The sequence below is a fragment of the Scardinius erythrophthalmus genome (assembly GCF_964197995.2).
Source record: "Scardinius erythrophthalmus genome assembly, chromosome: 8".
Classification (NCBI taxonomy): domain Eukaryota; kingdom Metazoa; phylum Chordata; class Actinopteri; order Cypriniformes; family Leuciscidae; genus Scardinius; species Scardinius erythrophthalmus.
Window position 1 is genome coordinate 44,638,865 of NC_138228.1, and position 23,119 is coordinate 44,661,983.

Consider the following 23,119-nt stretch of genomic DNA (forward strand, 5'->3'; position numbering starts at 1 on the left):
TTAGTACCAGTACATATATAGCGCTTGCAGCACAAGAGACATCATACATTCAGCATGGGGGTAAGAGACAGGCACTCTATGGACAGCTATGCTTTTGGGGTCCTTCCTCTCCCAGCGCAAACATCCACACAACTCTCTCCAAACCCATCGGAAAGACGTCCCGAAACCCTGTATGCAAACAGAGGACCGATACCAAGAGTTTCTGTTCATGATCGAAACAATGTGATGAATAAATAAGGTGCGGTCACATTAGCAAAATTCTGTCCATTGTTTATAGCAGTGAGATGTTTGAAGCGCCGCTCGCACAGAATTTATTTTCAAAACAAGCAACTTTCTGTTGGTCAGCGTTGGGATTCTCGTGACCAACTCGAACATGAGCAAAATCTTCATGGGGAATCTTTTCGCCCTCACACGAAGCTCCCGATCACAGATTCCTACTGGAATAACTGGATTTCGCTCGCAAAATCAGCAGAGCAACAGTAAAGGCCCGTTCACACCAAGGACGACAACTATAACGTCCCAAAACTCATTATAAAAATTGAAAAAAAAAAAAGCAGAGTCCACACCACAACTATAATGATAACGGCACAGAGAAACGATTTCACTTCCAGAACGATTCTTTCCAGCTAATGAGCGATAAAAACATTCACAGCCAATCAGAATCCATCCTGCTTTACAGAGCTCGAGCATTTAAAGCGGCAGACACTTACGGGCTGTTTCAACGAAAAACGTAAAACTTATGCGTTTTGGCCGTTCTTTTACACGACATCGACGTTTTGTGTGCCTGAAAACGCAGTTTTGAAAACGGGTTTCAAAGTGCAAGTTTTTGAAAACGGTCTCCGTGTAAACAACAAAAACGCAAGACGATGACGTCATGCGTAAAACACATCTTAAAACAATCTTAAATCACATGCGTATTACGTGTTCAGTCTATAGTGTTTCATCGCCATCTAATGGCCTGGCAGCAGAATACAGGTTTTTTTTTATTCGTTTTCGCGGATCCGTGTGAATGGGGATCGGTTTGACAATGGTGTCGTCTGTACGTGGAAAACCTCTGCACATCGTTGTCATGTAAACGAATGATATTGTGCGCTGGTGAACACACTAATCGTTATCGTTCTTGGTGTGAATGGGCCTTAAATGCGACCGCACCTCTAGACCTGCAAGTGAATATACCGAAGCACCTGGAACGTCTCGCTTTCAACATCTCATTTACCACACGCACTAGTATTTTCTGTTCGAGAACACAAACACACTAAACTACACCGGAGAGACAAGCACACTTGGCTTCTAGAAGCTTTTTGTAGCAGAGAACCTGTTCCATAGTTATTCAAAGGCTCATGAGCTGCAGACAGACAAACCCTAGATCACACACACAATGACTTTTGGTATCTTAAAAAACTAAATAAATCGATGCGTGGTCCCTATAATTACTATGGCCCGATAAAGGTAAAGGAATGCCCTTGGCTGGCTGCCTGCCATAAATATCAAAATTATACAATTTTACTCTCAACTTAGCAGAGGAAACACATCTCTGCATTATCTAAAAAACGACATAAAAGATTTCCGCACACACATCAGGAATTCCCAGGTCCCCAAACAAAAGGTGAACAGGCCCAAGGTTTCGATTGGCTAAACGAAAGGAGAATAACAGATGCAAGTTCTTGCCACTTCTCTCGCGCCATATCAAACCCAGCAGCTTTCGAGTGGGAGTGTGACCGTCTGATGTTGACGCTCAGATGCTCTTGTAAAATTGGCACGTCTGTCTTGCAGCCGAAATCGAATAAAAGACAGACTAGTTTCTTGGTTTGTGGTTTGAATTTTGTTGTCACCGTTTCCATTCTCTTTTTTGTTGAGGTTTTGTTTTGTTATTTTTCTGAATATTCTATTATGGCACAAAGACATAAAGAGCGCATTCACACTTGCGCTCCCTCGCCTCCCGTTCCCATAAACCCCCCCTCCCCCTCCCCTCGACCCCTAGGCCTTCTCTCAGCCATCGTCGGGTGTGCTCAACTCCTCGGGGAACTCGTCGGACGAGCCGCTCTTGTGGATGCGTCCGTCACTGCGCATGCTGTGGAAGGTTTTCTTAAAGGCTTCCATCATGGAGTGGGCCAGTTTTTTAGCCTCTAGTTTGTTCTCGCACTCCACGGCGTGGCAGTCCATCTGGAACGTCAGATCGTCGTTGATTTGCCGGTAGATCCACGCGAACACGTTGGGGCTAGTGTCGTGATCCGCCGTGCAGTACGCGATGCGGGCCACCTGGAAGGTGTCCATGGCAACCGTGGCCTCGCCTCGCCCGTCCTGGTGATGCAGTCGTACCTGGAAGGGACGGATCTCCAGGATGGCGCTGCTGGAGGTGATGGAGTCGTCGTGAGTGACAGACGTCCGCTTTGTGTCGCATAATCCCATCACAGCCGACTCTGTGCAGCCCGACAGGAAGTGAGTGCCGGAAATCGTCACCTTGCCAAGGTAGGTCACCTGGTGGAAGCAGAAAAAGTGAAAAGATGAATTGTGTACGGATTCACGCAAATGCCCATATGCACAACGAAAGACTCAAATAAATATAAATGCTTATTTGTTTGAATAAAATATTCTGAAACATATTGGCATTAATTATTACTGAATATGTATATATTTTTTGCCCTACTCCGTTTACTAAAAGGATATCAAGTAGTGAAGTGTCAACTTTTAGTAAAATATTAGTCATATTTGCAACACTAAGATGTGGAAAGTGGACACACTAATGTTTAAAAGTTTGGGGTCAGTGAGATTTTTTATCATTTCTGCTCACTAAAGCTTCATTTAAGCAGTAATATTGTGAAATATTATTACAATTTATAATAACTTTTATATTTGAATATTTTTTTTAAAGAATTTTAATTATGTGAAGCAAAGCTGAATTCTCAGCATGATTACTCCAGTCTTCAGTGTCACATGATCCTTCAGAAATCATTCTAATATGCTGAATTGCTGCTCAAGAAACATCTCTTATTATTATGTTTACATTTACATTTATTCATTTAGCTGACGCTTTTATCCAAAGCGACTTACAATTGCTATATATGTCAGAGGTCGCACGCCTGGAGGTCTGGAGCAACTAGGGGTTAAGTGTCTTGCTCAGGGACACATGGTGTCTCACAGTAGATTCGAACCCGGGTCTCTCACACCAAAGGCATGTTTCTTATCCATTGCGCCACGCCACCCCGCCACCCCATGTTACTTGATGGTTCCCCCCTTCACGTGTTCCTAAATCAAAGCTTCGACTGAAAATGGTTTAATAAAATTTCAAAAACGTATGAAACCGACAAGAATACATAAAAGTACATTTCCACGGATTTGCCTTTTTAAAGGTTTTTCATCGCATTCTCATATGTCATTGGCCCAGAGTTGTTGTTTGCAAATCAGTTAGAAAGTAAAATGAGAAAATGAGTAGTTGAGAATACCTGTTCTTGTGTTTGAATGTGTGTGCTTTTGGCAAGAGTTTGGGAAGAAAATGTGAAACTAAAGACAAAAAAAAAAAAAAAAAAAAACTTTGTCTGGCTGTGTGTTTTCCTCTTCCAGACATTCTGTTTAGTCTGCAACCACAAGGTCTAATTCTGGCCAGCGCCTCTCCTTCCCATTGCTTTAACCTTCTTCAGAGAATGCAATTAAACAAAATAGTTTGTATTGCTTAACAGACTGAACAAACCTTGAAGACAAGCAATGGTACAAACATCTGTGCTGTACTGGGCAGCAGAATCTCATACCAGACCGACTGAAGAATGCAAAGTCATTCCTCTTATGAACACGACTCTAATATAGTCCGGCTCTCTCCAGATGCGTTTGGTTTTTCTTAATCTCATTCTTTCTCTTGTGTCGGAAACAGAAAGATGAGGCCTTGCTGCGAGCCGGGAGAGGAAATGCCAGTAATATCTCTTCTCTTCTGAAAACGATTTACATCACACACACACAGAGAGAGGGAGAGAGGGAGAGAGGGAGAGAGAGAGAGAGAGAGAGAGAGAGAGAGAGAGAGAGAGAGAGAGAGAGAGAGAGAGGGAGAGAGGGAGAGAGGGAGAGAGGGAGAGAGGGAGAGAGAGAGAGAGAGAGAGAGAGAGAGAGAGGGAGAGAGGAGAGAGAGAGAGAGAGAGAGAGAGAGAGAGAGAGAGAGAGAGAGAGAGAGAGAGAGAGAGAGAGAGAGAGAGAGAGAGAGAGAGAGAGAGAGAGAGAGAGAGAGAGAGTTCTCTTCTGGATGAAGTGTTGGAAAACATTAGACCTGAAAGAAGACCCTCACTACACTATGACTAACAGATGAGGCAGTGTGTGTGTGTGTGTTTCCCAATACCTGATGGATAACATTAAGCCTTATTATCCTAAATGAACACTATTACTACAACAAGAACAACTATGAAAGTACTGTTGGTAAAAAAAAAAAAAAAAAAGTACACTACTTTTTGTTGTTGTTGTTTTTTTACTTTCTATTCTGTAAAAATCCTGTAAAAAAATGTGTCACAGTTTCCAGAAAAATATTAAGCAGCAAAAAACTGTTTTCAACATTGCTAATAATCAGAAATGTTTCTTGAGCAACAAATGTTCCTGAGCACACAGGATCATGTGATACTGAAGAGTTCAGCTTTGCATCAAAGGAATACATTACATTTTAAATGAATGAAAATAGAAAAGAGTTATTTTAAATTAAAATAAATGCAGACATGGTAAAAGCATATGAGACGACTTACAAAAATATTTGTAAAAAAAATCTTACTGGCCCCAAACGTTTGAACGGTAGTTTGTATTAACAAAAACATGTATCAATTTCAGCAAAAAAAAAAAAAAAAGAAAAAAAAAAGGCTGCCAGAGAAAATTCTCCAGAAATATCGTTTTAAAAATATGAACTGAACCTGCACTTTTAACAGACTAGATCAACTTTAAATCCAAAATAAAATCAAAATAATAATAAAAAGGGGTGTACTTTTAAAAGCTACAATAATCCTGATCCTCACTCTTTCGTCAAGTCATTCTTTATGTCTGTTCCTGGGTGGGGCTGTGTGTGTGTGTGTGTGTGTGTGTGTGTGTGTGTGTGTGTGTGTGTGTGTGTGTGTGTGTGTGTGTGTGTGTGTGTGTGTGTGTGTGTGTGTGTGTGTGTGTGAACTCCTCAGGTGGAAACTGTGAGAAATCCTCAAACACTGAAGCAGATTGATGCTTCTCAGTCACCACAGAGTCTAGACAGCAACAGAGCGCTCATTCATCTCTCCGTCCTCTTTCCTCCGCAGGCGACCGAGAGCTTTCCAACAATATAGCAGCTCTTCCAGATGTCTGATGCTCAGCGCTCAAAGTACCAAATACTGCGCAATTCATTAATCTGACGTCAGGACAGTAATAATATGCAAATACGGTGGCCTATGAAACACACTTGTGAATTGTAAATCAACAAAATATCATATCAGTGGGTTTGCATGCACAGTTGAGCCACACGCACACACACCTACACAAAGTACAAGGAGAAACAATGTTGTTTGTTGAACACTGTTATGCAACGTGGCCACAATTACTCACTATGTGTGTGATTCACTTGTTTACTATTTTATACCAAGGGCCGGGTGTTATAGCTAGAAATAACAATTTCTTCAGCCTTTTGATAAAATATTCCTGATGTTAATGCATTTACTTTAAAAAAATCTATTTTTATTCTGGAAGAATCATATTTTATTGAAATATTTTAAATGGTTTATTATTTGACAAAACTCCAAAAATGTTGTTTTGCCTTGTCCAATGGTATGACCATCTGAGTGACATTCTTTACCCTTAAACAATTTAAATAAAATCAATCAATAAATACAATTAAGTATTATTTAAATACTTGTTAAATACTTTAAAACAAGTGTATTTAAAAAAAAAACATGTATCTTTTTTTTTTTACAACTTGATTGTATGGAAAGTAGAAGTTGTAAACACTCTTTGGGAAACACAACGGCAACATAAAAAGTGCATAATTCCATATTTAAATTAAATACATTGCCCAGCCCTACTTTATGGAGACCAATTAAATATCAATAAATACATGAAAATCAGTCACAAAACACAATTTTCCTGTACACATTCTCAAAACCCTGGCATGTGATTCATGCGTCCAGCAGGGGGCAGCGCATCAAACCACAACTGCTGTTCAAGACTCTTCATGCATAATTCAGAAAAAAAGGAATTCTTCACCAGCTCGGCATTCTAGAGCGGGATGTTAATGTTCTGCCTGATTCCAGAATGAGAGGCGCATGTGTCCCCTGACGCAGCTGTACGATGAGGGCATGTGCACACACACACACGTGTGTATGTGAAAGAGTGCATTTGTGTGCTTAAGCCAGAGAAAGTTTGTTCTGAGGGGAAGTGTTGACTATATTTGGTCTGTGTGTGTGTGTGTGTGTGTGTGTGTGTGTTAACAGAAGGTGTGCGTGTGTAAACAGCACACAGAACAGACTTTGTAAACACTGAATGAATCTTTCACCTCTGACTCCATAATGAAGGCTTTCACAAACATACAACTAACTAACACACACAGATATATACTCTTACCAAACGCACATTCTCACAAAAAAGCATGTAAATGACGATTCGCTAGTACAAACACAAACACTCATGCTATGAGTCACCCTCTCTTGCTACATGCTGAAGTCCAGACACATTCTCCACACACACGTACGTGAACGCAGATGCTAATAGCTACACAAGCTCAATTTCGTGCGTCATTGCTTTTCGAAATTTGTTGTTGCGCTATTGCGACATTTGCATAAACGTCTTTTACAGTCAGTTTTCTCTGTCATGACACAGCCACAATCTCAACAGAATCTTGTTGTGAAACTCAGCAGTTAAAAAAATATCGAGCCTGATCTAAAGTTGACCGATGGATCGGCACCGATAACCGATTGCTGGAACCGTCGGTTATTGGCAAAAATCCATATCGATAGTTTTTCCGGGTTGCGTTCGTTGCTGGAGTGGCTGAGCAAGGTGCGCTGTCATTATACAGTACGAAAAAACAAAGAAGGGCATATGGCATTAGAACAACACCAGGGTGGGTAAATAATGACTTAATTTTAATTTTAGGTGAACTATCCCTTTAAGGACAGGAACAAAAAAAGGGTTTAATCCAGAGTTATTATACTTAACTAAAACCATTAAAAAACATTGTTACTAAAATAATTAAATCAAATAAAAATTAATGAAAAAACATCGAAATATTAAAGAAATAATAATAATAATAATAATAAAAACGACAAACACCCAATAAAGTTACAAAAACTTTGGTCCCACTTTATATTAGGAGGCGTTAAGTACTATGTACTTACATCAAAAGATAAGTACAATGTACTTATTGTGTTCATGTTGTATTGTAAAACACTTTTGCTGCTATTGATACGGGTAAGGTTAGGGACAGGTGTGGTGGATTGGGTAGGTTTAAGGTGTAAGGAAAGGGTCAACTGTGTAATTACAAATGTAATTACATAAATTAATTACAGCTGTAATTACATGCAGGAATTTTAAAAATGAAAGTACAATGTAAAAACATGTAGTTACACAATAAGTACATTGTATCAAATTATTAATTTCAATGTAAGTACATGTAAGTACATAGTACTTAAAGCCACTTAATATAAAGTGGGACCAAAACTTTAATTGAAATTAAAGTGAAGAAAAAAAAAATCAAATTGTATAAAAAAATAAAATAATAATATCTCAATGATACTAATATAACACTGGTTTAAACAGAGCAGACATTTCATGTATGCCTAGAGAGAAGCAAGCACACACACACACACACACACACACACACACACACACACACACACACACACACACACACACACACACACACACACACACACACACACACACACACACACACACACACACACACACACACACACACACACACACACACACACACACACACACACACACACACACACACACACACACACACACACACACACACACACACACACACACACACACACACACACACACACACACACACACACACACACACACACACACACACACACACACACACACACACACACTGAGTGGAGCCGATCGCCATGGAAACAGCGTATAGACTAGCTTTGTTGAGTTGTTACATAATCAAAGGGCCTCAAAGGATGATTAGGTCGTTCTTTCTGTCTGTCTTTCTATCACTAACTCTCTCGAACAGCTCCTCTCCTGCAAGAACACGTGGTCTGTTAGATCATCGGACTGCACACCGGTTAAAACGGCTTTTGCCATTTCAAGAAAAATGCGAACCATTATAAAACCATGTCTACACCCAAAACTGTAGACACGCTTGCGGTCGAGTGTGTGCGAGTGAGTTTGGGGTAGGCCAGATGCTTTATATTCTCTGAGGTCCATGTTAAAATACACAGATGAAAATATGTGAAATTTTTCAACTGAGTGCAAATATGTGCCCACAGTTATTCCTTTAATGTTAGAAATGTGGCATAAATTATGCCGGGTCCTACAGCGCTTTAAGACAAAGAAAGAAAGCGAAACGCTAGTGAGGTGGAAGGAGCATGACAAAGACATAGACAGGCAGAGAGGAGATGCTCCGTGTTTGTCTTAGCCAGCATTTCGCCATGAATGGATGCTGAGGTATCCATGGCAACAACACCGCAGCTTCTTTAGTAGGCCGATATCCATGAGAGATCTTCTATATTTTTAGCTTATGTATTATTCGGCGGTTCTTCCTTTCAATGCATGCGTGTGTGACTCTACAATATTCTACAAGGGCAGATGGACCAACACAAGTACATGAAAGTGTCCAAATGCATCAAGCAGCGTGTCACATTTACGCTATTAGTGACACTGAATGGAATTTTAAAAATATTGTTTTCCAAACTGGTTTCCTGGTCAGACAAACAGACCGACCCGGCCAAACTCACGCCATTACTTTCGATATTTTCACAGATATATCTTTGTGTTGGCCTTTGTGGAGCATCTCTTTTACATTTAAAAATCAGGTCAATTGCATGATGCTCATTTTTCTGTCCAGATCTATGTATTTATTTAATACTAAAAAAGAAAAAAAGAATGTATGCATTAAAAATGTACATTTTTATGTTTTTGGAGGGCAAAAAGTAAAAAATGTCAGGATGATACAACTATTCTAATATTTTATAATAAAGAAGAATGAATAAGAAGACTCATTAAAAGTATGACATTCTTGAAAAGAAAATCTTATTAAATAGTTTGGCATATTTTTTGGGGGAAAAACTGCTTGACTATCCATTAAAATGTTAAAACTGTTTGTCTGCCAGGTAAAAATGAATGATTAAGATCACATGTATTCACATGTATTTAAGGTGTAAGTAGGGGTGGGCGATCTGGCGATTGTATATCATGATCGATTTTGAAGATGTCCTCGATCTACTTTTCAAGCGAATCATAGAGATCGTGATTTTTTATGTCCTCGTAATAATGTTAACATACAGCAATGCCTTCTAGATGGCTGGACTGGCCCAATTATATCATGTGTCTTTCATGCGTGGCGACACATTTGACAAACAGCAGTAGGGCTGAGCGATGAATCAAATTTTAGTTTTGGTTTTGATTTTGACTTCCAACGATTATGAAAACGTGATAATCAAGATAAAATTATCATTGCGCTGCATGTCGTACCTTTCCTTTAAAGCGGCGTGCTTTCGCCCCTCCTTAAAAGCCTAAACTTAGCGACCAAATCAGTCAAATTATGTAATGTGACTGTCATAAAAGGTCTTAAAACCTAATGCAAATACTTAGTGCTGTCTGTCATTAATGTTAAACAAAAGACAAAGACAAAATCACTCAATACTCTTGACTGAATAACTTTAGTCGTTTTAATAAGGACCGATGTATATTTAAATCATACAGTGAAGACTATGCAGTGTTTTAAAGAATATACCCATAACATCCCGGGTTTAATGACCATTTTAACAACTGACTGTTTAATGCAATACTGTGTTTTAAATTGTGCAAGTAGAGAAGTCAACAGGCCTCTTTCAGTCTGGATATTCTCAATAGTACATCTCAAAATTGGGAAGATCGCGATTCATATCGGTTTGTTATAAGATAGTGATGTGTAATTTTGGTAAGATCATCCACCCCTAGGCGTAAGGTGAAAAAATAAATAAAAAAGGTTGATGATGGTGCACCACATTTTTCAAAACCACATGAAACCAACATGAATACATTTCTAAGAATATGTACATGTGTTTTAAACAAGATTTTTTAAAAAGATTTGTCCTTTTCTTTAATCACAGCATACTCTTATTTGTCACTGAGCATCAATCATTATTTGGGAGTGAATGAATGCAAATGGCTTTCAGCAAAAGTTGAAGGGACCATTCTTTAATTCAGATGGTTAGAAAATGCTTCAGAATCTACTCTTTGAATCTCAACAGGTTCTGTACCTTATATCCTGTGTGTGCGCGGTTCTTGTTATGAGGAGTGGTGGAACACAGCTCGATGGCTTCGGGTTCATGAAAGATCACCGTAGGCAGCGGGTCCTTCCGGAGCGTCAGCACGTTGAGTTTGGTCTTAAGCATTGTCTGTAAATGCTGAAAAACAAAACATCTCAGTTTAGGCCACAGTTTGAACATCGTTGAACAAATATAGCTTCACAGGTGCCTCTGTTTAAACTTATAAAACACCACTTCCACAACCTGGACGGATGAATGAACGGTTTGTGCATAACATCCAACGTACTCCATAAAGTTTATGGCACACTTGTGTGATATTACACAGACGTCTGTCTCTTTCAGACCACTCTCATTTTGTAAGAGTAAGAGTATTTATATTTAATAAATACAATGTGTGACAGCTCTGTGTGTTTCTATCCAAAGTTGCGAATTTAACTTGTGTGCAAAATTGGATTATGACATAAAACATTTGCGAATATAGCAGTTTCCATCCCATGTGTTCAAGAGAATAAAATAGTCACTTCCTGGGAAATTGGTGCAAAATACCTGTAATAAAAATTAAAGTTGCTGGAATCGTGGAAGCCACTGTGTCATCATATATGACTACAAACCAACATTTGAAATGCTGTGCAATGAGATTGGTCAGCTGGTTAATCCAGTTATCCAATCACATCATCTGTTGAGGCAAAGGCATGTGATTTTTTTTGCGCATCAAGGGATTTATTCTGTAAATGTGTTTTCATTGTAGTTTATGCGCATTTATTCTTATCGAATTTTTTAAAAAAGATTATATGACTGAGTGCATTTTTAGAATTTATAGGCAACTTGGGGTTTTCATCCAACATTTTTTCATGCGATATTCCCGAATGCGAAATACAAAAATAGATGGATGGAAACATATCTATTGATTCACTAAAAATAACCAGGTCAAAAGAGTCATTTGTTCCTGAATCACACTTAAAGGAGAACTCCAGTCAATTTTAACATTGAGCTCATTTTTTTGTACATTTGGAGTGCTGTCAGTACAGAGAACAACGACAAAAATCGGTGTTGCCTACACCGTGTTATCCTCTTTTTAAAATTTGCACCCTGTTGACTTCAATGGGGCAAGTTTTAAACCTGCTTTTAGCCTCTTAACATCCTTGATGTGTCATTACAAGTGCACAGCTAATGTGAGTGATTCCTTCTGAGTGAACACGCGTAGTTACGCGCGTGAACTCGACAATCGACTACTGTGGACTTCGACTGAAAACGGGAAGTGAATACAGGTATGTGCGCTGGCTTAAATAACATCATTTTTATTCATATCTTTCACATCTACTGCAGTCAGATTCACCCGTGTTCACTCTGAAGGAATCACTCACATTAGCTGTGCACTTGTAATGACACATCAAGGATGTTAACCCTCTGGAGTCTGGGCTGTTTTTGGGGCCCTTGAGATGTTCTGACATGCCCTGACATTTGTGCTTTTTTCAGTTGCTTATAAACATATTAATGGCAAAGGTGTAAATTCACTCTATAAAGCACAAACAGGGCTACAATAATATGTGAGCCACGTGAATGTACATGTTTTCATTTTTGAGAGAATAATGTTTATGCATGGATATTGAAAAAACTAAAAACTAAAATTTCTGAAATAATGCCTCAAAACACATAGTAAATATGTGTCAATAAGACTTTTGACTAATGGATGTCCTCGCCTATAATTTTTTCTTCAAAATTATGTGAAAATAGTCTTGCTTTATTGTTCACATAAAGCCATACATTGATTTAAATTGATGTAAAACAGGTTTTGCTTGGAAAGCCAATATGCGAGGGGGCGTGAACGAGGAGTGGTTTACACCTGAAATTACAATGTCCCATCCCACTCTGCATAATTAGCCATTCACACAGGTGTGAAACTGGCTGAGCCACAATGCAAGGACAAAGGATCTTTTGAAGAAGACTTATATTGACCATTTAAGATTTTGCTTACATTTATCTTGTAAATATGTTTTGCTATTTTATTAAAAAGGTTACAATTACAACAATAATTAGCCTACAATTTCAACAATATTTCAAGTGTACTCTTTCTTTGAAAAAAAAAAAAAAAAAGATTATAGGCCTACATTTTATCTATGTATTCATTACAGCTAACATCTTAGTTGATGACTTTATTTTTGACAAAAATAGTAGGCTATTTTATATATAGAAATTGCTAAACAAAAGCTTATTTGACGAGGCAGTATATTCTACAGTAAAAACTGTACCCAAATCTACTAAACAAAATGTTGTCTTTCATATTTCGCCTGAATGTAACGTTGTTTTCATGAAATATTAGGGCATATAAATGTTAATTTGCAGTTTACGTTGCTTATACAAATAGCCTACATTTTATTTCAACATATTTCAGTCGATTTTTACCCATCTCAGTATAGCAATACGGTTTGCTAAAAAAATCATCATTCGTTGACGATAGGCTTTTGACTCGCGATCTTTGCAGTAGGCTAGTGAACGCACCGGATAAATGCACATTTATTAGGCTATAGTTTTTTTGTTTTGGATGGTTTTGTTTAGAAACAGCTTTCTGTAAATATATTTCACATTTTTTAGACATGTGAGGCGAGTAGGCTCATGATTCATAATGATCTCCAGTTCAAGCACCTTATGTTGTGATTGCCTATAGGCCTATTTACTTTAAATCCAGGAAATTTGTTAATGAAAAAATTATTAAAATTAAGATACAATTGATACAAAACGAAATTCGTTTTAAAGAAAGGATTTGTACTTTCTGTTTTGAGGTCTCTGTGAAAGTTTTAGAGCGCTCGCGTCCATAATGGAGAACTGTCACGTAATATTGTTTTTTTTGCCAGCTGTGGTAAACAGCGCGCATCTATGCCGTTCATTCATTCATTAACAGAAACCCGAGAAGGAAAAACTTACTAGTATTCCTCAGCTCGTATTCCTCGTATTCCTCATTATTCCTCACAGCGCTGTGTTGTAAACAAGTAATGTTCTGAATAAACTTGTGTTTTGGTTGTCTCGAGCTGATACAGGGGGCGTTCACAGGATTGCGCGGATTACCTCAGCCATTTGCGTTTGAATAGCACGCGCTCTCCGTGGGCGGAGTCACATTACATTTGAATTAGCTCTAATGAGGTCGACTGGAATCGCTCTCTTTTAATACAGATTTCACAAGATGAGAATATTTGTTTTTTATATAAATTACTTCAGTAAAAAGAAGAGAATTCAAGGTTCATGTCTGTGTGTCTGAATGCCTGTTTGACTGAGTATTCACTGAGTTATGGTTCATTTTCGGACGCGTTTTAGAATGGACTACACGGACACAGAGAAGGCAGAACTCGCTTCGTGTTTATTTTTCTTCATTTGGCAAAAAGCACAACACTTTGTTTTTATTGTGAGTATACACAAAAATAATACACATTTAACAGAATCGATTGATGTATGAAACTTGTTTTGTAAAATCAAAGTCAAAAGAGAATTTCGGGTCTCAATCAACTCATAAGGAAAAAAATCGAGCAGATCACGGCGGCGTGATCTCCGACCTCTGAGGGTTAAGAGGCTAAAAGCAGGTTTAGTACTTGCCCCATTGAAGTCAACAGGGTGCAAATTTTAAAAAGAGGATAAGATGGTGTAGGCAACACCGATTTTTGTCGTTGTTCTCTGTATTGACAGCACTCCAAATGTACAAAAAAATGAGCTCAATGTTAAAATTGACCGGAGTTCTCCTTTAATTTAAACATGGTAAAATGTTTTAAATGGAGAGTACTACAAAACAAAGTTTTATGGGTCAGGGTGTAGAACTTGGTGAATGACGGGCGTTCAGATTCATCCGAGTCATAGTCATAGGTGATAGAAGATTTTGAAGGGAGAGAAGAAAGTGGAGGAATATAGAATATGGGAAAGAGGGTGAATTGAGTGAGAGACAGAGGAACCGAGTGAGCGACAGAAGCCACATGAATAAATGCACCCTGAGCCCAGAATCAGCACTTTACAACTTTCTGAGAGAAAGAAACATTCCTGTGGTCTGAGGATAAAAGAATAAAGAGAGAGGCAGAGAGAGAAAGAAAGGTCGGTCTGTTCAGGGGAGGGCGAAATGTTGAAATAAATCTGGAATTTTATTCATAATATTTTCACTGTGTTTAATTTTTATTCTCAGTCAGGAAGTCAAAAAACCCTTCAGAGACTGTAGGAACCTGATCTATTTACAGCTTATTCAACAGAAGACTGGAGGGATGGACGTCCTCCATGAAAAACTGCATGTGTTTGTGTTTAAATGCTCTGTCATTGTCATGTCCTTGCTCCTTGTCCTTGCATGTACCAAATCATTTCTGTCTGTTTCCGTAAAGTCATAATAAAATGCATCTCTTTAAAACACTGATAATTCAAACTTTTTGTTATGTCGACCTTAAACTTGCCTTCCTGAAATAAGAGATTGTTTTCCAAACTTTACCTCCTACAGAGCGAAGGGTTCCTCTCTAGAGAGAGAGAGAGTTTCTGAGAAAGAGGGGGACGTTCTCAGACTTACATCCTCATTTCAGGAAGGCACATTTTCTCCATGTTCTTGGCCACTGGAAGCTCATTTCTGTAACTTATTAGGCAAGTTTTAAGTGACCAGATCCACAGTTTCTCTTCTGTTTGTGGTGGCAAGCAAAAACAAGAGCTCACAAAACATCTCTGTTTTTCAGATGTTGCATGTAACAAGAACAATGCGACACAACAAAACTAGAAAGCCCCCATTTTATTTATCAGTCATATTCGATATTTAATCATAAAATGAATGAATATCCATTTTTCACACTGTACAGGGTGGGCTATTTATATGGATACACTGTAATAACATGGGAATGGTTGGTGATTTTAAAGTCCTGTTTGTGGCACATTAGTATATGTGAGGGGGCAAACTCCTCAAGATGGGTGGTGACCATGGTGGCCATTTAGAAGTCGGCCATCTTGGATACAACTTTTGTTTTTTTCAATAGGAAGAGGGCCATGTGACACATCAAACTTATTGGTAATGTCACAAGAAAAACAATGGTGTGCTTGGTTTCAACGTAACTTTATTCGTTCATGAGTTATTTACAAGTTTCTGACCACTTATAAAATGTGTTCAATGTGCTGCCCATTGTGTTAGATTGTCAATGCAACCCTGTTCTCCCACTCTTCACACACTGATAGCAACACCACAGGAGAAATGCCAGCACAGGCATCCAGTATCCGTAGTTTCAGGTGCTTCACATCTCGTATCTTCACACCATAGACAATTGCCTTCAGATGACCCCAAAGATAAAAGTCTAAGGGGGTCAGATCGGGAGACCTTGGGGGCCATTCAGTGTGTGAAGAGTGGGAGAACAGGGTTGCATTGACAATCCAACACAATACGCAGCACATTGAACACATTTTATAAGTGGTCAGAAACTTGTAAATAACTCATGAACGAATAAAGTTACGTTGAAACCAAGCACACCATTGTTTTTCTTGTGACATTACCAATAAGTTTGATGTGTCACATGGCCCTCTTCCTATTGAAAAAACAAAAGTTGTATCCAAGATGGCCGACTTCTAAATGGCCACCATGGTCACCACCCATCTTGAGGAGTTTGCCCCCTCACATATACTAATGTGCCACAAACAGGACTTTAATATCACCAACCATTCCCATGTTATTACGGTGTATCCATATAAATGGCCCACCCTGTATAATATAATGTTGTGATGCTTAAATTCTCTTTCTGTATTTAAAAGTATGTAACGTTTACACGGCAATTATGTGCTAAAAATGGGAACGTTTTTTCTTTGCGTTTTCGTGAACAGACACCAATGTTATCAAAACTATCCTTGTTCACACGGATCCACAAAATGCTGCAGTATGCATGCCAGGCCAGTAGTTGGCGATGTCACTTTATAAAAAAAAACAACAATGCAGGGCTCGCAAAATTTCAAAATCGCTGGTAGCCCTTCGGGCAGGCACTCTTCAGATTTTGGTAGCCTGAAATGAATTTTACTAGCCCAAATAAAAAGAAAATGTTTAAATGTAGAAGATTGGTTAGGAGTCAAAACATGAATCAAAAACTTTTTCAAAACACAAATATCAACAATTGGATATAAAATAATCAAATTAGAATCATCAATACAAATATGCATCTGGTAATAACTGAACTGAAATGTGTGTGACCAGTATGGAACATGAATCAGTCTGTGCCGGTGGCTCAGCCCCCAATGAGGGAATGATAAAAAAAAAAAAAAAAAAAAGGTAACACTTTAGTTTAGGGTCTAATGCTCACTATTAACTAGTTTCATTATGCAGATGGCAGGGTTTTTTCATCACTGAGGTCCCGAATGTGAGATATGCTAGTTAAGGGGGTTCAGGGCTCCCCCGAGAATTTTTTTATTTCTCTGATCTACATATGTGCATTTTAAGGCCAAAAAAATTGGATAACAATAGCTTTAAAACCATGTCAGCGGACAGAAGATTATTTGTCAATACCTGCTCTCACTTCTTATCCATCACTCTTTCTTTTTCTCTCACCTTGCCCTGTCTCTTCCCCTCCTAAAGCTGAACTTTTTTAATTTACTGAAGGCTACACATTGTATTATATTAATTCTCAACATGTACACATTCATTATTAATTTTATGCCTAACATGATGAAAACGGCATTGTTAATGTTTCTTGTCCCCTCACAGTGACAGTAAACTAATTATTACATTACATGAGTCACGTTACATAGGCCTATTTTCAGTTCAAAATAGCGAAATTCGACATGTATATTTGTTTCAAACGAAATCGTTTGCCTGATTATTTTTGTCATTCGTTTCACATTTATGACCTAAAAAACTGTCAAATGTGAAATGTTTAGTTTAGCTACTTACATCTTATCTCGCACTTGACCGTAAACTGAGGCGAGTCGCTCTGCTCAAATTCACGCTCAGCAGCTTCTGTGAACATAAATCCCGCCTACTTTGTTTTGATTGGTCATCTCAAATATTCTGACATTGACGAGCAGTGACGGACCAAAGAGACTCAGATGAATGAACACACACACACACACACACACACACACCCTGTCCTCTCTTTCTGACGTGCGCTCTGCTCGACGCCACTGCGGATTAAAGATGAAGAACGCGCTGAATCTGATTATAACAAGACTGACGCGAACACTATTTCAGATAGCCCGTCGTGCAGGCCGGTTATGCATTTTGGTAGCCCGACTGGAAAACACAATAGCCCCGGGACGTCGGGCAGGTAATTTTGCGAGCCCTGAACAAAAAAAACTACGCGCCAGTAGACTGAACACGTTATATGCATGCACCAGACATCATTCACCTTTTTCAGAAATTTGTTTTGTAATTTACACAGAGACGATAACTTTATCGTTTCCAAAAGTTCGTGTTTTCAGGTCCCCAAAATGTGTAAATGTGTAAATGAATGGCCAAAACAGAGTTTTTAGTTAATGCGTAACTCTCGCCAAAATGCAGCCTAGGGTCTTTTTGTTAATCTACCCGAGGCAAATTTTCGTTTAAAAGCTTAATTAGGATGGAAATGCCACTTTTAAGATTGACATTTTCATTTTCAGTCAAATTGCCTTTTGAATGGGAGTGCTTGGGGCACGACTATGATAGCATCAAAATCGCTATTTTTGAAACACTAAGAAGGCTTGACACAACATGAAACTTTGCTCGAAGTATCACCAGGGGCTCTACACATGAACTCCAGCATTGAGAACAGTGTTTGTGTACAGAGTTTACTAAAAAGAAAGGTTTTGAACAACTCACTGTAGATGATGTTGTTTCCGGCCACAGGCATTTTGACAGTCAAAAATAGTCGATGTCCGAACGCAATGTAACCCGGGAGGAGAGTAAACATGGAAAGCTCCTAAAGCTTAGCTCTATATAAATTCACGGATATTCATGTTGTTTTGTCGTTAGTGAAAATCAATATTGACCTTGTATTTGAAATCCTTTGAAATTCACAGTCAGTTCGTTCGCATTTGGAGATCAAATTATGTTGAAAGTTATGAGAGTTTCATGTTGTGTCGAGCCTTCTTAGTGTTTTAAAAAAAGCGATTTTTGATGCTATCATAGTAGTGGCCCTAGCACTCCCATTCAAAAGGCAATTTGATCGAAAACGAAAAAACGGTCAATCTTAAAAGTCCTAATTATGCTTTCAAACTAAAGTTTGCCTCTGGTAGATTCACAAAAAGACCCTAGGTTGAATTTTGGCGAGAGTTACACTTTAAAATAGTGTTGCGTAAACGGCCCCTTAGGTGATTGATTTTATAGGATTTTTTTACACACACACTAATTAACTATGATTGACGAGTAATAATTCAGTAAGTACTAAGGGTGTAACAATACACGTATTCGTAGAAAAAGTTTTCAGTACAGGTCTTTCAGTTTGGTACCAGTCTACGTTTAGCTACGTCATTGCTGGCGCATGCATGCGCATCAAATAGATGGAGCGGATTAGAATGGGAGCGCAATAATTCTAATCCTATTCTAAAATATTTTGCGAACATATTTAGCATCCAAAAGTGTAAGCACTTCTAATATCTTCCCCCAATTACAACAGCTCCATAAACTGCAATTTATGTTGCTGCAGGTTGCAACAGTATAGCCATTCTGCTAACTAACTAGAAGTAACTTTGTATCTACATGTCAACTAACTCTCATTAGAGTATTAGTAGACTGTCTGCTTAATATCGGCTAACTCTTTATTTTGCTGACTATAAGTAACTTTGCAACTACATGCCAACTTATTCTTCTAACCCAAACCCTAACCTATCAGTCTACTCATGTCTACTAATGTTCTAATGAGAGTTAGCTGACATGTAATTGCAAAGCTACTTTTAGTTAGCAGAATGTCGAAAGTGGACCATCAAAATAAAGCCTTTTTGTGTACCGTTACACCCCTATATGTACTGTTGTGCTCTTTTAAATTTCTCATGTTTTCCAGAGTTTCTTGTTTATTAATGAAAGTTTTTTTAGAAAGACATTCTGTCAATCTAAAGATATACGGTCAACAGACTGTGTTTCGATCTCTCACAGCGTAATCTTCAGTCACGTTAAAAATGGCTTCTACTCTTACTAGGGTCTATGTCCTCCATCTCCCAGCACACCAAAATGCTGTCGCTAAACTTATTTTGAACCTCCAAAATGTTTCTTACATTATCTCTCTGCTGAGGTCTTCACAATGCCTGCCAATTTCTTCTGCAATTCGATTCAAAACTCTGTTCTTGGCCCAATCTGCTACCAATGATCTTCACTTAATGACTTCCACACCTGAACCACTGATGCCCTGAGTTTGTTGTCTCCAAGCAATCTTTAGTGTCTCATATGCAGCACAATGCCACCCTGACAATGAATTAAGCTAGTGGTTCCCAAACATGTTCCTGCCCAAAAGTACCTAATCACACCTAACTGATTGTTCTCATCAGTTCATTAGTAGTGACTTCAAGTCAATATCCATAATGTGTACTGGTGTGGTGCCTCTGGGAACAGGGCTGGCAATCACTGAATTTCACACTTGCTTTATCACTGGGTCCGAATCCAAGCTTGATTCCATTATTTGGCACATTTGCGTCATCAACATGAATGCCAACATGTGTATTAGTGCCAAATGGACCGATGTCCACAAGGGGATCAAGGTGTCCAACTACAAATACTCTAGTATGATAAAAGTTTGGCCAAATCTGGAAGTAAAAGTAAGTAAAACTTATTGTTAATAAAAACAACAAAAAAGTAATTTCAACTAAAAAAATAAATTAATAAAATTAATAAACAAATCGTCAGAGCAAATAAAAATATATTCTACAGTGGAAAAAACAATACCGTTTAACTTTACATTGGTAAATTTTTAAGTTGAATAAGTAGCAGTTACCAGTCATAATAAAAATTTGTTGAAAAAAAAAAGTTACTTTCGTAGACTAAGTATCTGTAATCTAAATGTAGATAAGATGGAATCTAATCTACTTCTGTGAGGTCTACGTCAAACAAACATGCACAAATTCAAATACACAAAATTACGCAATGTTTATGTGTGCGTTCAATAAAGGTGGGTGAATTAACTTATCAGATTTGAACTAAATGGCTGAGTAGTGAAGCATGTGTAAATGTGTGTGCCCTGCCTGTTGTGTGTGTGGGTGAGGGACGGACCTAACTATGTCAGTGTTTAACACATTATACGCCTGTTTGTGGGTCTGTCTTGCAATGATGGGTTTAACAAGACCAGGAGTGTCTCTGGTCATTCATATATCACTCACACAGAGAGACAGAAAGAGAAAAACACGAGAGAGCTGGAGTGAGTTAGAGAGGCAGCGAGACAATGGAAACGGTTCAGGCAGATCTCTGGCGGCTATCAGCTTGATTACATCTGACAAGCCTCATATTTCATACGCACACAAATAGCTGACTTCTGGCGATCTTCCTCAGCAATTTGGACTCAAAAATATAGGTCAGAATCACATAAACAGAGTCTTTTCCCTTAAAGGAATATTTTGAGTTAAATGCAACAGTCTGCCAATATCTGCAACAATTCAAAACACTGTTCTGCTGCCAAAAGCCTTGACTTAATGACTTCCACAACTGAACTACAAAGCAATGAGTTTGCCGTCTCCACTCATCTTCAGGGACATTTGTAGCCATCCTGACAATGATTTAGCCAATGTTTTCAAACTTTGTTTAACTGTTTGGTCCAAACTTGTTTTCGAAATTTCCCCCCGTAAGTTTCAATGAACAACTAGCCATTCACTACATAAAGTATTTTAACTCTTTCCATGTTTTCACTGTTTTACGGTAGGGGGCGCTATGACACATCTTCTGAAAGAGTACAGAATCTCCACATCAAAAAGACATGTGTAGGAGAAGCAGAAACAAACGATAGCATAAGCAAATCCATAAGTAAAATATTGCAATCATCAGCATTAAACAGCATATAAATCAAAACTGCCTAACGTTACCGAATGAAATGTCGACCCAGGATGAGCTTTAGGACTGTGAAGCTTTGGGGGTGTTGATGGACTCGATCTACTCCGTCTGTGTTGAAATGAAAATGAAACTTTTGTGAAAATGATAAAAAAATGCTGGCACTGGCAGGCAACTTTTTTCAAAAACGCTGGCGGGAAAAAAAATTATATTGGCCTTATTAGTCTAAAAATCTATTTTTTTAGATTTACTATTTAAATAAGATTTTTTAGATTAGACAACTAAAAATGTGTCTGCATCCTGTTTAATTCTAATCAAAATCTAGCTATTTTTTCACGTTAATGTGTCTGATCAGATTAGTTGACTTGTTTCGGTAACCCACGACTAGTTGATTTTAAAAATACTGAATGTGCAAAGCTGCACTACTACTTTCACACTGTATTATTTGGTCTTGGTATTCTTGCGGTGCCAACAGCCAATCAGCATTGTCATTTTCCTGCAGCTCAGTGATTCGAAGAATGCCAGTTGCTCTCCAAAGGCGATTTATTGGCCCATTTAAAAGCCGACTTTCACACAGAGATGGTATACGCCAATGGTAGGTTGCTAAGAATGAGCGTGTGTCCAGACAAAGCTCGTAAGTTCCAGTGTGGGTGCATATAACTTTATGAGGGTCTGTGTTGGGTTTCACATGGACCTGCCAGGGCCAAGTCAGGACAGACACGTAGGAGGTCCCATGCTGCCATTGGTTGATGCCACAGGATACAATAGACCGTCAAAAATGGCGTGGGAAGATGCCAATGGCAGCGGAAAACCTCAAAGGCAATGCTGGCCCCTCCCACCTTCCTAAAAACACCAATCAATGTCAAGCAGCATTGACGCAAAGAGACCACTCAAACAAACCACTCTCTCTCTCGCACACACACTAATAAAATATACATTGGTTAAATGGGCTCCACACATACCCCAGCATAAGCTCTCTGTGAACCCTGTAGGACAGTCCTGCCAGACACTATAGAGAAGCTAATATCCTAAACTCACTCAACACACACACACACAGAAACCAAATGATATTCTTGGAAACTCTGCATTATAACAGAATAAGGCCATATTGTGCTACAGTTCACTCAATTAATCCTTTAAAGAACACCCAAAAACACATACTTCATTCAAATGCCAAACCCAAATCTCTCCTCTCCATGCGAACAAACTACAGAAAGACTGAAGTTTTTTTTTTTTACTTTGAGGGTGGGTTCACTTCAGTTCACTTATAATGATGACAAACACTGGAACAAGGTGGGATGGAAATTTCTACAAGCAATTTTGTAATGGGACAGACAGGGAACTAGCAGCTAACGGGCGTCTTTTCCGGATAGACCTGAACGTTTTAGTAAATTAACTCTTTTATTTATGAGTCAAACATCAAGGTAGCTCTGACAAGCTGAGACTGGACTGCACACGCATGCTCCTCTCATTAAAAATTAACTGAATATTAATTTGAGAACGCAAATGAACTCAATTCTTTGAGATTTTGAACTCAACTTTAGTCAATTTTATGTACAGTAATATTACAAGTCCTAAAAAAATAATTATTTGCATTTGTAATTAGCTTTGCAATTTGATTTAAGCCCTGGATGTCTAGTGATTCCCTCACTGAACCCAATTGTCACGAGACATGAAATATTAAACCTATGTTGCTTTCAATAAATGGATCAAATCTGGAAATATTGCTTTAGTTTCTACTCAATGTAGCCAGCATTTGTCTAGTGATCTCTCTTAACAA

General features: G+C 38.4%; 1 protein-coding gene across 1 annotated transcript in view; it reads right to left on the reverse strand.

Moving 5' to 3' along the window:
- Positions 1–994: 994 nt before the first annotated feature.
- The window catches only part of pid1 (phosphotyrosine interaction domain containing 1), a 30,197-nt gene continuing 8,072 nt past the window's right edge, over positions 995–23,119 (reverse strand). The window contains exons 2-3 of the mRNA XM_081371762.1: positions 10,410–10,556; positions 995–2,478 (exon numbers count right to left, since the gene is read on the reverse strand). Of these exons, the coding sequence (XP_081227888.1) occupies positions 1,990–2,478; positions 10,410–10,556 (636 nt within the window). The 3' untranslated portion in view covers positions 995–1,989. The remainder of the gene's footprint in view (positions 2,479–10,409; positions 10,557–23,119) is intronic.